General features: G+C 38.5%; 1 protein-coding gene across 1 annotated transcript; it reads left to right on the top strand.

Moving 5' to 3' along the window:
* The first annotated feature begins 405 nt into the window (after positions 1-405).
* TMEM144 (transmembrane protein 144) lies at positions 406-14,564 on the top strand. Its single transcript, XM_030948429.1, is given in 13 exon segments — positions 406-625; positions 627-661; positions 2,865-3,061; positions 4,129-4,251; positions 4,590-4,689; positions 5,283-5,363; positions 7,301-7,382; positions 8,094-8,167; positions 9,058-9,176; positions 10,450-10,569; positions 11,022-11,119; positions 13,065-13,118; positions 14,002-14,564. Coding segments are annotated over 13 exon segments (1,278 nt in total). The 5' UTR covers positions 406-514; the 3' UTR covers positions 14,086-14,564.
* The last annotated feature ends 1,383 nt before the right edge of the window (positions 14,565-15,947 follow it).

Genomic DNA, 15,947 nt, shown 5'->3' with positions numbered 1-15,947 from the left:
AGGGCTTCCCTCTTCTCCCAGGCAGCCAGCAACAGGATGAGTGGGCAGAGCCTCAGGCTCAGCTTGGGGTTGTTTAGGCAGGACATTAGGAAGAATTTCTTCACAGAAAACATTGCAATATAGTGCCTAGGGAGGTGCTGAAGACTGGATGTGACACGCAGAGCAAGTGACTGCACACTGTAATGAACACAGGGAGGTGCTGGAGTCACTGTTCCTGGAGGTGCTTAAGACAGGATATGGCACTTAGTGCACTCCACGGTCTAGCTGGCATGGTGGTCTTGGGTCACAGGTTGGACTCGATGATCTCCAGAGGCCTTTCCCAACCTGACTGATTCTGTGACTCTTCAGTTACGGTCACAGCACCACCGGCCTGTGGAGTCTACAGCTGGGAGGGAGGGAACCGTCTCATCCGCGCGCTTACGGCCGGGAGGACCAAAGGCTCTTTTATCACGACACGAGTACATTAATTTCAATTTTCCCTTAGCGATTTTTCCCCGCCAGACGGGAAGCCACCATGGCGGCGAGTCAGAGGCAGTCGAAAACCAGCCCCAGCTCGCCTCCGCCCCGCTCCCGGACGGGAAGAAGAGCCCAGTGGGCAGAAGCGGATGGAGGTGGGCGGGGCGGCGGTGCGGGGCGGTGCCGGCGCGGGCGGGCGGCCGCGGTGAGCGGCGCTGGGGCTGCGCGGGTCCCGGCGGGTGTGGGCGCGGAGCGGGAGGGCTGCGGAGCCGAGGCCGCACGGAGGGACGGGACCGGGGATCTGTCGGTATGGGCCCGTCCCAGCCGCCTTCCGCCCCGGAGCGGAGCGCCCTAAAACCTGCCGCGGCGCTGAGCACAGGGCGCTGGGGGAAGGAAGAAAGGCGTCTGGCTGGAGCGGGTACTCTCGGGTATCCCCTCGGGGTGCGGGGCCGAGGGCTGGGCCGGGTCCCGCCCGCAGCCCGGGGCTGCCCCGGCGCGGTGGCGTCAGTGAAGCCACAGCGGCCCGGGTGGAGCTCTCAGCTGAGGGTTTTCCTTGTTCCGTGATAGCACTTGGAGAAAACAGTGTCCTGAGAATGTCTTTTTTAAAAGAGTTCACCCCAGGGAAGCAAAGATACATTGCTAGAGCAAGGGTTATGGTGTCAGTTGGGCACGTTGATCTGAGCCAACTCATAGGAGTGTCCTAAGTTGAGGGTGAAAGTATCCACCCTTAATAGTAAGTGGAAAATAGGAGAAATGTGCAAATAAGTAGTCAGTACGACATGCAACATTTTAAAAAACCGCTTAATTAGCAAAGTGGTTCTTTGGAATCTTGGCAACAATTTGGTTCACCATTGTGGTGAAGGCTCTCAAAGACAGGGTCTCTTGATTTTGTCCCTCTCTGCTGAGATTGCAGCGATCGTTGCGTTGCAGTAAGTGAGCATCATGGTTTGTTGTGAGTGTCATATTTCTGAGGGAATTGTGGCAATGCAAAGCACAACGCTCCAGTGGGGTGAACTTAGTAGGAAAAGAGCAATGTGTGCCCACAAAATTCCAACATCCAACAGCAAAATTGTATTTTTTTCTGCTGCTGGGAATCCTGAAGTGCTTTTCAGGAAGGGCAACTTCGTGGAAAAAGTATTCAATAACAGTATCAATTCCAGTTACCTTTGCTTGAGTTTCAAATACAACCGCTATGCTTTAAGAGCATAGCAGCTTCAGCATTTGGCATTTGTTCTGGTTTTGGCATTTGTTACCTCTTAAGTCTTTGGAGGGGCATATGCAAGTCCATCTGGCAATAACATAGGATTGAAGAGAAGAGGCTTTTAGTGAACTCTCAAAGCTCTCTGATGTGGAAAGTATGCAGGAAAAATATAGTCAGCTTAATGCTGTGTGACAATTTATTATTTGTTCTTGATATTTGATCATACAATATTAGAATTCTTTAGCATGGACGGGATCTCTGTTGGTCATTGGTTTAATTCCCTCCTTAAAGCAGTGCTGTCATCAAAGTTTGAGCCGGTAGCTTCAGGCCTTGTTTGATTAAGCTTTCTCTTGTAGGATTTGAAATGGAGTTGAAAGTTGAGTGTGAAATTTAGCCAGATTTGGAACAAAGTGTCCCAAGTTTTGGAAAGTTATGTACGCAAAGTTCGCATTGTTATGGTTGTCCTCAGAGACACCTTATCTGTCAAAGTGATACTTCATATCAAAAGTGTATGTGTGGCTCATCTGTTGAGTGTAACTTCAAGAGGACTCACTTTAAAAAAAGTCAGAGATATTCTGGGATTAAAACAACCTTTGCCTTTCTTACTATACTTACATGGAATGAACAAAGAAATTTTAGCGGCAACTTCTGTCTTTGCTCCCCACAGAAAAATGAACCTTTATTTAGTATCAGTTAGAGCAATCCCTGTGGTTACCTTATGATTCCATACTGATCTCACTGTGGCATCTATAGAATCTCTGCATCTGTTCCTGACTTCTTGACAATGGGTCTGCTGTAAATGCTTCTGCCAGTTGAGATTTTTGTCTTACCCCATTTTTGATGCACCCCATTGTGACCCCCTTTGACTACGTGAATAAGGAATATTCTGATAGCATCTCACTAAAGCATCAGTGCTTCCTATAGCCCTCCCAGATTCATAACCTCTGAGTGCACCTCTACTTTCTTATGTCTTCAGATAAAACATACAATATTGGGGGTTTCTTTGTTTAACTGTTCTTAAGTCACTTTGTTAATGTTTTATGCCCAGTTTTCATGGGGCTCTACATGAACCTTTTCTATATTAACCACTTTGCAATTCATAGCAGCTTTGAGAGATTGATAAGTAAGGTCCTTTAAGTTTCAGATTTCTAAACCAGGTTCGTATTAATTTATAGTCCACATACTTAATTCCGCTCTTTGATTCCAGATTCTGCCTGGACCTGCAGCAAAACGACTCCACAAAAAGAAACGCCTTCAGAGCAAAGATGAATATTGGGAAAGCTTACAGTACTGCTAACATCAGCAATGGAACAGATCTAGCTATTGGCTTTACCTCTTCCACAGTAGCTGTCCTTCTGTTTGGGACAAACTTTGTGCCTGTCAAGAAATTTGATACTGGTGATGGTAAACTTAATTATAGTATTTTCTTTGGCTATTTTTGCTTAAAATAATAATATTTTACCAGCAAATTACTAGAGGCCATCATCACAGCCTTAATCCAGAGAGTATGTTTAATTTTGTCTGCTGTTGCTAGGGTATAAAGCAAAAATACTGCTTCAGAATGTGTCACATCTTGAGAAGGGCCTTTTCATAAGTTGTACACTTTAACGGTGAATGATGTACATTTCATGAGAATGTCACAATGGAAGGTGAAATGTTCTTTGTTCTACCCTTGTGGGGATTCTCAGATACATAAAGTGTTATTTATAAATGAGGTAAAAGTTATTGGACTTTGGAGCATTGCCTTTCAATTGTGCACCTAACATAAAAACAAAACCTGACATTTTAGTAATTTTATTTGCTGACTTGTTCAGAGGAAATTTTCATGTTTATATGAAGCATAACCAATTATCAGAGCTGTAAATGAGTAAATTTGCCATTATGTTATTGTAATATGGTACCTGCATTGCAGGCTGGATATAGCCTCTGCTCTTTATGCCAAATATGACCCTAACAAGACAAGCTTGGGTATAAAGTTAACTAGTCTGCCTAATTGACCCTTCAAGAATATACAGAGGTAGAAGAGATCTGTCACTGACCATCATCAGTGTCTGGGATTACCAGAAAAGCTTGAGCTTTGAAAAAGTCTCATCCTGTGCAGTCCTCTGTGTTAGCAGCTGCTGGAGTGGTGGGAGAAGTTTACAGCAATTGAATATCATCTTTGTCAGAAGTCCATCAAAATTTTCATGTGTTTAAGAATTAGGGCTTGTGTAAGCTTTGGCCAGCGAAGTGTCTTTTGAAACTCTGTAGGAAGAATTTGTGATAAGGAAAAGGTTAACCAAATTATAACCCACCCTAAAAATAAATCCCTTGAATAAATTATAGCAAGGTTCCCAGCTTTCACAAAGGCAGTGGCCACCTTTTTTATTTTTTTATCTACTAGTGCATCAAAGATAAACATAAACTGTTAAGATATTCACACATGCAGTATTCTACAAATTCCCTATTGTGTGCATTTGATTTTTCCACAGGCATGTTCTTCCAATGGATTCTCTGTGCCTCCATATGGATAGTTTCTTTAGTGGTCAATTTGATCCAGAATTGCCCCCGGTTTTGGCCCCTGGCTATGGTTGGAGGTTTTGTGTGGGCTACAGGTGAGGATAAAGAGATTCCAATTCTTGAAACTTTTCCATATATAAAATATTAGTTATTCAGTTCTTTAAAGCCTCACTGTTAATGGAACTGTACCCCTATAATAAATACTGTTTTATTATGCTTATTTTATGAGGCAAAGTCACACCAAAAATAACATTTAAAATTATATAAAGGAAAAGTCTATGTTCAATGTATTTATTTTTGAAAACATTGTTTCCTACTGCCTTCTAGCTTCCTAAATTTCTTTGCCTTCCAACCAAGCACAGAACCGAAAGCAAGCATATACAAGATCACATTCTATTTTTTACTGATTTCAGTTTTGGTTTTTGTATTTCAGGCAATGTTACAGTTGTCCCTATTGTTAAAACTATTGGCTTAGCTCTTGGTCTTTTGATATGGGCTTCTTTTAATTTGCTGACAGGCTGGGCAAGTTCAAGGTAAGTATGTTTTAAATCTTAAGTCATCAATTGATTAATAACATCATTAATGTTGCCAAATCTTCATTAATAAGTGAAAACTCACCTGTAGAATCATAGTCATTCAGGTTGGAAAAGACCTTTAAGATCATCAGCAACTCCAGCCATTAATGTAACACTGCCAAGTCTACCACTACCCTATGTATTAAAACTTTTTCCTTCTTAGTGGAAAGTACTCAAGTTAACTGTTTTAGCTTTTTGTATTTCCTCTGTTTTAATAGAAAAAAGAATGCCCAGTGATGTGATTGAGTCAATAAATAATGAATTTCTTAATGTAAAACTAGTACATATTTGTATTTTTTCTTATGCAATCTGGTCTGATAAAATAACTTCAGTTTTTAAATATATATATTTTAAAAATGCATGTTAAATTAAAGGTTGTTTTTGTAAACTAGGCATTGTTTTTTGGCAAGTCGGCTGAAGCACTGATCTAATACTGAAAATACATACTTAGGCAGAATTATTTACGTAAGTCAAGACTTCAAGGACTAGGTTATAATTTAACTATTGGTATAAAGTCTGTGCATCTAAGTGAAACTGGTTAAATGTTCCAGGTTTGGTTGGTTTGGAATTGACCCGGAAGAAGTATCACGACCAATCTTAAATTATATTGGAGCTGGACTTTCACTTATAAGGTAGAAATTGATTATTATAATTAATATCTGTTATGTAAAATACATATTTAATAACCAACCACCAGGATGATTTAACAAGAGAACAAATATATTGAATAATCTTTGGCAAATCCATGTACTTCCAAATTCGTGAGCTATCCATGCCTTGGTCAGTGTTCATGTAGAAAGACATGTTATCCAGTACAGGGGTGAAATGGTTATCCCTAAACACAAAAATATATTTTAATGCTGGTAGGCCTGTTCAAGGCAAAGCAGAGATACATGAATTGCCTCTCTAGCTAGCTTATTCTAATGGTTGACTTCCCCATATCCTGTCAGAGGACAGACTGACTAAAAGAATCTTGTTGAGAAAACCTCAGATTTCTGATCTCCCTTTATTCAGTCAGGGGTACAAATCTTAATCTCATAACAACAGAATATGCCACAGAGCCCCTTCCTTGGTGCTTTGGGGTCCATGAAAGGCCAGAGGCTTTGCATGTTTTCCTGTCTGTAGTAGCTCTATGTCATGTAAGTCTTAAGCCACACTTCCAAATCCCATGCAGTGTCTTCCTTAAGGATCTTTGGAAGGACTTTATTCTTTCTTTTTGCTTGTTTGCTCTTTGTATGAACGCATATGTTTTGGTCCAAGCACAGAGGAAAGAGGATCTTTGATATGTAGCAGTGTTCTTGCTTTCCAGCTGGATGGCTGGGAAGATGGCCCTAAATCCTAAGGGTTTACTGTAAGCATGCTGGCAGAAGATTAACAGAGTGCCTTTCAGAAAAGGAGGGTGTTAAGAACATGAAAATAAGCAATTTCTGACTGGTAGGCCAGAGCTTCTGCCTTAGATTAGCTTCCACTTTCCTTCTTTTCTGAGTCTGCAGCTTTGTATCCATTCCTGTTACATGTGGCACATGATTTTGGGAGGTACTGAGAAAATAGTAACAGTACTGCTATTCCTTCCTGGTGGATTCATTCAGGTCACCACCTGCTTTCTGTTTCTGAGATGTCATGGAGGAGTGACCAACAGGGAGAGGGATTGTGAGCAAACACGTTTCCCTGGCAAACTGCACAAAACCTGTGCATGTTGCTCTGTGGAACTCAGAATAAGACTTTTCATTTTAGCTTCCTGTGTGAAATCTGTATGTTTCCTCTGGAGAAAACTGACGTCCTTGTATAACTATGCTTATTCCATCAGTAAGAAATGAATCCTTCTTCAGATGGAAGTATTCTGTTTACAGCTGGGAGAAGAAATTCCTAGATCATTAAAATGTTTTTCATAAAAGTAAAAAACAGATCCTTCCAGTTCTGATTGCATGTATTTACCCAGTCTCCTGGAGGCAAGGTTAAGAGTAGTAATATTACCCTTTTTCTCCATTTTATTCACTTAATGCACTGAGCAATATCTCTTTTCCTTCTGTATGCTCACAAGGCCCTGTAGCAGCAGTATCCCATTCCTCACCTATGATGGAAGACTAAAAGTTAAAATTTTTTCATGAATATAGAGGCAATTCTTTGCAGGTTTAAGCTGTTCCATATAGCATTTTGAAGCGTGTTCCATTTATGTGTTTTGGTACAAAAGGGCACTGTTAGCTAAAGCATCTGTTGTTAATATGGTTGTAACTGCATACTGTTAAAAGAAGATGTTTCAATCACATTGCATAAGAAGAAAGATCTATAAAGTGAACAAAAACTGATTTATTTACTTACTTGCACTTAGATTATCTTTTAGCTAAGTTAAATTAATAACTTAAAATTATTACATTTACATATTTTTGTATATATAATCATAGTAAGTTATGACTTTAAAGCAATTGGATTTTTAAATATACTGCAGTGACTCTAGGGTAATAATGAAAACAAAGGAATATGCCTCAAAGTAAAATTTTTGTCTCTGGACACTAAATGTTATGTCCTTATAACTGACATGGTATTTATTGGTGTATTTTTCTCTTCTGAGTGCTGTCATATTTCTTTTTATAAAAACTGAAGTCCAGAGTTCTTCAACTTCATTAGAAAGCACACCTTTACTGAGAGAAAGTGTAAGTACTCTACAGTTATTTTATAGCAGTGAAAATACATATCCATTTTAAAACAAAAAATGTGTTTGTTAGTCAAGTTTGCTAGGATTTACGGTAGACTACATAAAACAACACGCATATGTACTGATTGTATCTTAATCTGTGGTTCTTGGACATCATTTCTGATATTAGCAAGAGAAAAGATATTCCCAAGTGTTCTTTCTTGTTTGTCAGCTTTAGATGGCTTAGAAAGTCCTTCTTCATTATGATGGAGATTATATAGAAGAGTGTATTACTTTCTTATATGAAAAGAGGAAGCAATTTCAATTAAACATTAGTTGTAAAGCTGTGAGGGTGCTTAGGTGAAAGGCCAGGTTTTTGCCCTGTTGCAGAGCCAGGAGACTGCCAAGAGTTGCTGACTATCATCATTAGCTGTGGCACAGGCTGGAGGCCAGTGTGTGTACCAGATTGGCTGTCACTCCTTAGGGAGCCCAAAGTATGCAAGGAGAGCTGGAGAACCACAGGCTCCTCCTATTATTGTACCTTCCTGCTGGAGCTCAGGGCTCAGTGGCTACCTGAACAGAGAGCCCTGAGAGTTTTATAGCTGTGCTCAGTGCTCACTAGAGGTGCTAGTCTACCAGACTGAATCACAGAAGATGCTTTTTAAAAATTGCACATTTTAAGAAATCAAACTAAACTAAATTTGCATGGAAACTCTTGGTTTTTTTGCAGTCTATTAATGTTTCTGAAGATACCACTGAGGACTCATGGGTGAACAAACTTTCTCCAGCAAAAAGGAGACTCATGTAAGTTGTTAACAGTTTTTGCTGGTGCATAGAAAGTAGCCAGAGAAAGTAGTTAAACACAGTGTAAGAGCAGAATTTGTGGTTTCATAGCAAAGTCACACAATAGATAACAGGTTTTTACATGCAAGTGTAGTGTGCAAATCTATATATGAATAACTACACAGCTGTTTAGATTATTCCATTGCCACTGTTGCGTGTGTCTAACCTTACCAATCAAGTATTAGGTACTACTGTGAAAAATATCATTTGGCAAAGGAAATAACAATATCAACTCAGTAATTACAGAGCTGGGTTTTAGCACCTAGTTGATTAGCACTCTAGCATAGAAGAAGCCTGTGCTAATGACATGCTTCCAGGTGTGGTTTCCAAGTGAATACAGCTGGAGAAGGCATGGCAGTATGGTAAGGAGACAGTAAAAGTGCTTCAAAGTAGAAGCAAGCTAACAAGAAGCCAGTGTGGGGAGTGGAGACTGCCAAGAGCACAGCAATCTGGAGATGGAGAAGCAGACTGAGAAGTCAATGAACCTGGGAAGTTACAAATACATAGATGGCAACAACAAAGGTGAGGGTGGGAGCATTTTAAACTGAATTTTTGTTTGTTGTCCCCTAGCTCTCCTTTTAGGAAATCCTAGTTATTTAATTTCCCATATCATTAATCTAGATTGCTGACTTTTGCACCAAGCATTGTCTGGGTTGTTTGGCTACAAAGTAGAGGGAAATTATGTGAACCATTTCTCTACCAGAAAATTAAAATGTGCTAAAATGTTTTATTTTTAGAGCTAGCAATTTTTATATGATGCACAGTCTTTACCTGCACTACTGGGCTTACATGTGTTGTCTACTTCCTTAACTCATGCAAGGCTATTTTCTCCTATTTTTTCTCTTTTAAAGAGGCTGTAGCCTGGCTGTAGTGGCTGGAATACTCTATGGTTCCAGTTTTGTACCAGTACTTTACATCAAGGACCATGGAAGAAGAAATGAAACTGTATACACAGGAGCAAGTCAGTTTGGTAAAGGCTAATAGATCACTTGTACTTCATTTCATCATCGTGTTCTCCTTTTTTGAAGGCATAGGGTGAAGTTCTTGATATGCCTGAAAGTATACCATGACAATTTATCAGTTCTAAACTACTTTAGATGTTGTCATAATCATAGCCCTAGCACTCCCTTTTTCTCAGAGGTTAATTACACCATAAAAAAACATTAAAAACAGCCCAAAGACTACCATACTTAATTCACAGGTATGTTTCTGAAGGCATTAAATACTAGCATTCTCAAAATACAGAGTTTGTATGAGTGGAGAATGAGGACACGAGTTTGCCAATTGCCAACAGCAATAAAGGAAGAGAAGATTGATCATAAGAGATGAGGAGAGCAGATATGTAACAACATAAGTAATTAAAACCATGTTGGTTTTTTAAATTGAAGCCATTTAACATAAGCCTAATTGCCATTCTCAAACAATATTCCCCCAGAAACATTTCCTTAAGGTTTAGGTTATACTCTGTCAGGTAATGCCTGAAGCATATTAAGAGCGAAGTAGTGCTGAGAACACATAATGTCACCATTGTCGTATGCAATTTCTCTTGAATACTGCAAGGTATGTATACCCCAGCCAGGCAAAACAGATGTTGTCATTACCACAGCTGCCTTTCCTGTTGAGAATTTATAGCTCCACGGAGACAAGGATCACCTTGCTACATGCTTCTGCTTCACCATGTTGGAAACACTCTCTTAGCATGTACAAAATCCATAAAGGATTTGTTATTGTTCGTAATTATAGTGATCAAATTTATGATACATCCTTCAAGATTAAAAAAGTACAAAACTGAGCTATATATAGCTTACATAGTCTGTGCAGTTGTCTTGCCCTTAAGTGTACAGAACAAAACAAGGATGCAGGAACATAATTACAACTTCAGTTGACTATCTACAATTATGTCAAATCCCCACCCCAGTTTTGTAGCCTCACCTGAGGATTTTCTCAAGGTTGTATTAAGTTAATTTAGGAATATGTAATAGAGTTCTGAAAATAACAGCTCATAAAAATGTTTAGAAGCGCATGTAATAAGTCAACACAGCATTTAGTACATGTTTAATAGGTGTCACTGATTGTATGCATCCACAGACTGGCCGGTGTGTTTAGCACAATGAGATTTGAATTTGAATTCTTAGGAGTAGCACTTTTATGCATTTTTGTCTATATGAATGTTATTGATGAATATAATTTTGTTAAAATTAATAACTGGTGTTTTTACTAACATTTTGTAATTTCTCTTTCAGATTTAGATTACGTTTTTGCGCACTTCAGTGGAATATTTCTTACAAGTACCATCTACTTTTTGATCTATTGTGTAGTCAGGAAGAATAAACCTTATGTTTATCCCCAAGCCATATTGCCAGGTATGACTGTTTTTAAATCAGCATTTCATTTCAGCTACTTTTTTGGACCATTTTGCAGTGATTAGTTCAAGTTGCGTTCACCTTTCAAGTATCTTCATTTGACTTCTTGTCTCTTTTGAAAGAGCACTATTAGGTTGCTTAATTAAGGTTAGGAGACAGTGGTAACTTTTGTTCTAATCTGAAAAGAGAACATTGCAGATTTTCAAAAACTGGTTGCCAGAGTGGAGAGCACATTGCCCAGAAAATAATAAATTTTATTTGCTACTTCAGTTGGAGTAGCTGATTTTTATCCTTCAAGCTTTGCTTTAGTTTACCAGAGCCAGCTTGTTTAAAGTAGTTAATGTACTAAAATACTTCTATACAATTGCTGTATTATGCTATAGTATAGAACTTCCACAAACTGCTGCCCATACCTTGCTATGCATGTTTTTGATTGGGATTTATTTTTCTAGGGTTTGTTTCTGGTGTGCTTTGGGCAATAGCCAATTGCTGCTGGTTCCTGGCCAATCACTATCTCAGTGCTGTTGTCAGCTTTCCAATAATTACTGCAGTAAGTATATAAAAAATAAAATCTCTAACTAGAATTAAAAGCGAATGGGTTTTTTACCCTTCTGCCTTTGGAATTCAGTTGAAATTATGATGGGTCTAGAGCATTGTTAGTCAAAATTATACAGTGCCTCGTCTGCTTGTCTGCACAAGTCTTTGGGTTTTTAGGAACATGAATGATTGTGACAAGCACCATCTTGGTCAATGTCAAGCATAAGAAAAACCAGATGAATTGAGAGTGTGAGTCTTCAGGTTATTTAAAAGCCAAAGCTTTGTTAACAGAATTGTATCAATATTTACTATTTAATTGAAGTGATTACAAGAAGAATTTTTTATGCTTTCATCCCAGGAAGTACATTTTGGTCTGGATGTTTTTGAGTTTGTGAATTTTATCCCCTAGTAGTTGTTTTGCTTGCTTAAGTAATTTTTTCTTTTTACAGTTCTTGAACAAACAGAACAGATTATGTATTACTGAAAATAATGTTCTTATGCAAATGTGTGGAAAATATGTTGGCCTGTTCTGTCTCTGTTTTATTCCTGTTTATGATGTACCTTTAAAGCATAAATTCCAATTACTAGGTAAAAGTGAACTTTGCATTTACTCTCTTGACACTGCACTAGTTGGTAATACAAAGGTGGCAAATGAGAGTCAATAAATATGAAGGCCAAAGTTTTGCTTAAGAGCTGTATTTTGGAAGCAAACTAATGAAACAGCTTTAATAGGGATTAAGCTTTGCCTCAAGATGCAGTAAGTCAAAATATATTCCACAGTATGCAATGAAAAAAAACCTTGGGATCATTCTAATTAGAAATTGAAGGATTAATGGGAAGCAGTTTTAGTAATTTAGTTATCAGTATGCCTAAAGGACAAGGATGTAAAATCACAAAATGAAAAATAAAAGGAAGCACTGATGAGCAACTGCCTGATGAGCAACTGCCTGTCTGGACCACAGGTTCAGAACTGCTGCTTTACTTCACTCTGGGCAAAATTTTTAGAGCAGTATTCATCACATTCATTTTAACACTTTGTTCCATTTTTTAGAATTGCATTCCTCTCACAGCGCACATTATCTATAAAGTGAAATAACCCCTCAAATAATAGTTGGCAAAGTCACTAGAAAACAGCACCCACACATATATTCAGCATGAGACACTGTTTGCTGCTTATATCTGTGTCCCATCAGCTGCATTGAAGATGAAGAGAGGAAGGTCACTGGCCAAACATCTGTCAAGTGTTTCTCAGAACAGCTCTAATGCAAAGCATTAACAAAGCCAGTTTTTGCTTCATGTTCAGATATTTTCTCATCAGAGATGAAAATTCAGATCCTTTCTCCCTCAGGGGAAAAACTCTATTACCAAGAGTGCCTGGAAGTTGCTGTTGTGTATCACTGTTTGCTGTTAGCCAGGAAACCTCTACAACAGCATCATGGAAGATCAGGAGTTTCCCTGACCTGTCTCCCTGGCTGGCTTTGTGCTTTGTCCAGATGCCAACTATACAGGAAATACATCTGTGTTTCAGTCTCTTCATATCATACTGAGCGATAAAATCAAACTTTTTCCAGTAGTTAGTCATGCTAATAAAGGAAATGTTAGGAAACATTTTGGACTCTAATTTGGACTAAAGTGAGGCATGTTATTTGGAGTCTACTGAAAGAACATGTAACAGCTGGAGCAGCCTCTGCAGTGTAATTTAGAAAGAAGTTGAGCCTACTGAAAAAACCAAAAAAAAAACCAACAGTTTCTTGACTCTTTAGCCCTTCCTGAAGATTTTATTGTATCTTACTTAGTAAATATTTCAGTGATGTTTATGCTTTTGTCATGAGTGCTTTATTTATACAGAATGAAAAGACTTAAATGTGTTATCCAGACAAAATTCAACCACCCTGAGAGCAATAATGAGACAGAGTAAATTTTAATCAAATGCTGTAATGTACAAATTTATTCTTCAGGGTCCTGGCCTTGTTGCTGCAATGTGGGGAGTCCTTGTATTTAAGGAAATCAAGGTAATGTAATTAGGTCTCTCACCTAAGATCTCTTTATTGCCTCTATCTGTAGAGACAACATGAGTTGGTATACAGCTGTATCTCAGATTCCTCCTTACTAGTATTGTATTATGAAACTGAAAGTGATATCATGCCATATTAAGTTTTCCAAGAAACCTGAACTGTGAACAATTTTTACAGGAATGAGGATTTTAGTTCCATAGCTGTATGAGGAGCAGTGGATGTAAATGAAGACTGTAGCACAGCTGGGAGGCAGGAGGCCAGGCGCTGCCTGAAGACAGTTTTCATTTGAGCCAGTTTTTTCAGTGGAGCAGGGGAATGAGCGGTTGTCCCAATAACGCATCAGCAAGTACATTACATTTTTAGGGTCAGGTTCAACAAAGGATGTAAAAATGCAGCAGACACTGTAATTAGAATTATTATTACATTGTAATATTATTATTATTAGAAATGTTATTATTGTAATGACCTTGGTAATTACAGTGTAATGTAGAGATCTTAAATTCCTACAGCAGTGGTTGTCTACAACAAGCTAATTTACTGGATTTTAACATATAGGGCAGAAGTTAGTTTTCTAGTGGAATCTGAAGCACTGAATGCTAGCAGTGCAACACCGGGTTCTTTTTGCCAATCTGTCTAGGATCCATAGGTACCTAGCTTGGATCTAGAACTAAAAGGTCTGTCTCCCACTGCAGATTAGTGTTGCACCACAGTAGAAGGTCCTAATGTTCATTACCCAAATCTTTGTAACTCTCTAAGCCTTTCATTCTTTTCATATAATCTCTGCCTAAATGAAACTTAGTAGTTTATTCTACCTTTTTTTCAAGTGGTATCAATAATGACAAGATGGTATTTTCCTTTTTCTCTTCTTTTGCCTGTACAGGGACTGAAAAACTATGTGCTGCTGTCAGTATCGTTTTGCGTCATTTTGGCTGGATCACTTTCCACAGCTTTTTCTAAAGTTTGAAAGGACCTTCTGGACCAGTAGATGGTGCTAGCGTTTAACACAAATAGAAAGATCATGTTGGTAGATCACAATATGTATGTCAAAATGTATGTCCAACATTTACATGAACTTACTTCAGCCAAGTGGAAAATGAAAACATTTGGCATGAGAGAAAATCTGGAAATATTTGTTCCTGTTTTTCTTGGAATAGTGAGAAAATCAAAAGACTTTATTAATCAAAGCTAAATGATTTTATTGTTACTAATTTTTTAGTTTTTTCATTCAGGTGCTAGACTTCATGCCATCATAAGTTGTGGATAAATTGTTGTGATAGTGGATAATGATTTTAATGTTAGTTTATAATACTGTATGTGTTTGCAAGCTGATTTGTTTTATTAAAACATTTTTCTTACTGGCTTAAATATAATATAAGTCTTGAAATATTCCTTATGAAACTGATACACATGAAGATAATAAAGATTTTCTTTTATTTAGAAGCATTATTCTTTAAATTCATAAGTTTACATGAAACTGTTATCTTCCAGTCACTTCAGATTTGTGAAGGAAATTGAGTAAAAAGGGTGCTGCAAGATAAATTACTTTTGTTTGATGTTTTCCATAACCACCACTAACAGGGACGACTGTTTATTTTCTTACTTGTGGCAGCTAACCTTTATGTATGCAGAGCATGTTATCTGAATGTCCCCTTAGCTTCTTCTTCAGTACATTGGACAACCCCAGTTCATGCAGTCTTGCTTGTAACTTGCTTGCAATTTCTGTGTGTCTTTCCTGATAATAAATGGTTTGGCTGGAAGGGACTTCAGAATCATCTAGGTCCAATCCCTCTGCCAAAGACAGGGGTGAAATTCACTAGACCAGGTTCCTGAGGGCCCCATCCAACCAGACCTTGAACACTTCCAGAGATAAGACATGAGCAGCTTCTCTGGACAGCCTATTCAAGTCTTTCACCACCATCTGAGTAAAGAATTTCGCGCTAACATCTAGTCTAAACCTAACCTCTTTCAGTGTAAAACCCATTGCCCCTTGTCTTGCCACTGTCTACCTGTATAAGTTCCTCTCCCTCCTTTTTATGCAGCACCTTAAACTTCTGGAAGGCTGCAGGGAGGTTTCCCTGGAGCTTTCTCCATGCTGATCTCTCACTAAATGGACTGGGTCTGTATAGAATACCAAAACATGGCAGTCAGGCTAGAGTCTTGTAGCCAAAAACTAGGAAGAGCAGCAGTAAAACTATGGGTGTTTTTCCCAATCCCATTTGCAAGCTCTGTTCTTACACATCACAACTTCTTGCTATCATGGCTTGATATTGTTAACCTGTTTAGATTGCAATCATAATTTCTCTTTTCTCCCTTCCATCTTTTTTTGTCTGCTCTGCAACAGATTTGATTTTAGAACTGTTACTCAACCTGCTTTTTCCCATCTTGTGTTGTTTATTCCTACCTAGGTGTCAGAACTTGGTGTCTAACAGTTTTTTTCTCTCTTTAAGACATTTCTCTAATTTTGGTCTGTATGTTAAACTTGTCCTCCAACAAGATGGCAGCATTTTTCAGCCAGCGGTCATCTGCAAATTTAGTAAATGTACTCTCTAATTGCTGTAAATAATTAAAGTGCTGCATGATACTGGCCTTTAATTAGATTTTGGTATCTAATACTTCTTTTTACTTTTCAGGGAACAATTGATTAACCTTAGAGTACAGTTTTCCTGTCTTGCAGTGCTTTTGTTTAGACTGTGTTCTCAGAGATTTTACATAACATCAGGTAGAAAAGTCAAGGTACATGATGTTTTCTACTAATACCTGATATTGAACTGAAAACTGTTTTTTTTTTTTTTTTCTGTCCAGTACCCAGGTCAGGCACAATTTCTC

The sequence above is a fragment of the Camarhynchus parvulus genome, chromosome 4, assembly GCF_901933205.1.
Source record: "Camarhynchus parvulus chromosome 4, STF_HiC, whole genome shotgun sequence".
NCBI lineage: Eukaryota > Metazoa > Chordata > Aves > Passeriformes > Thraupidae > Camarhynchus > Camarhynchus parvulus.
The sequence above is the reverse complement of the archived record's forward strand: the minus strand, read 5'-3'. Positions and strand labels throughout refer to the sequence as shown.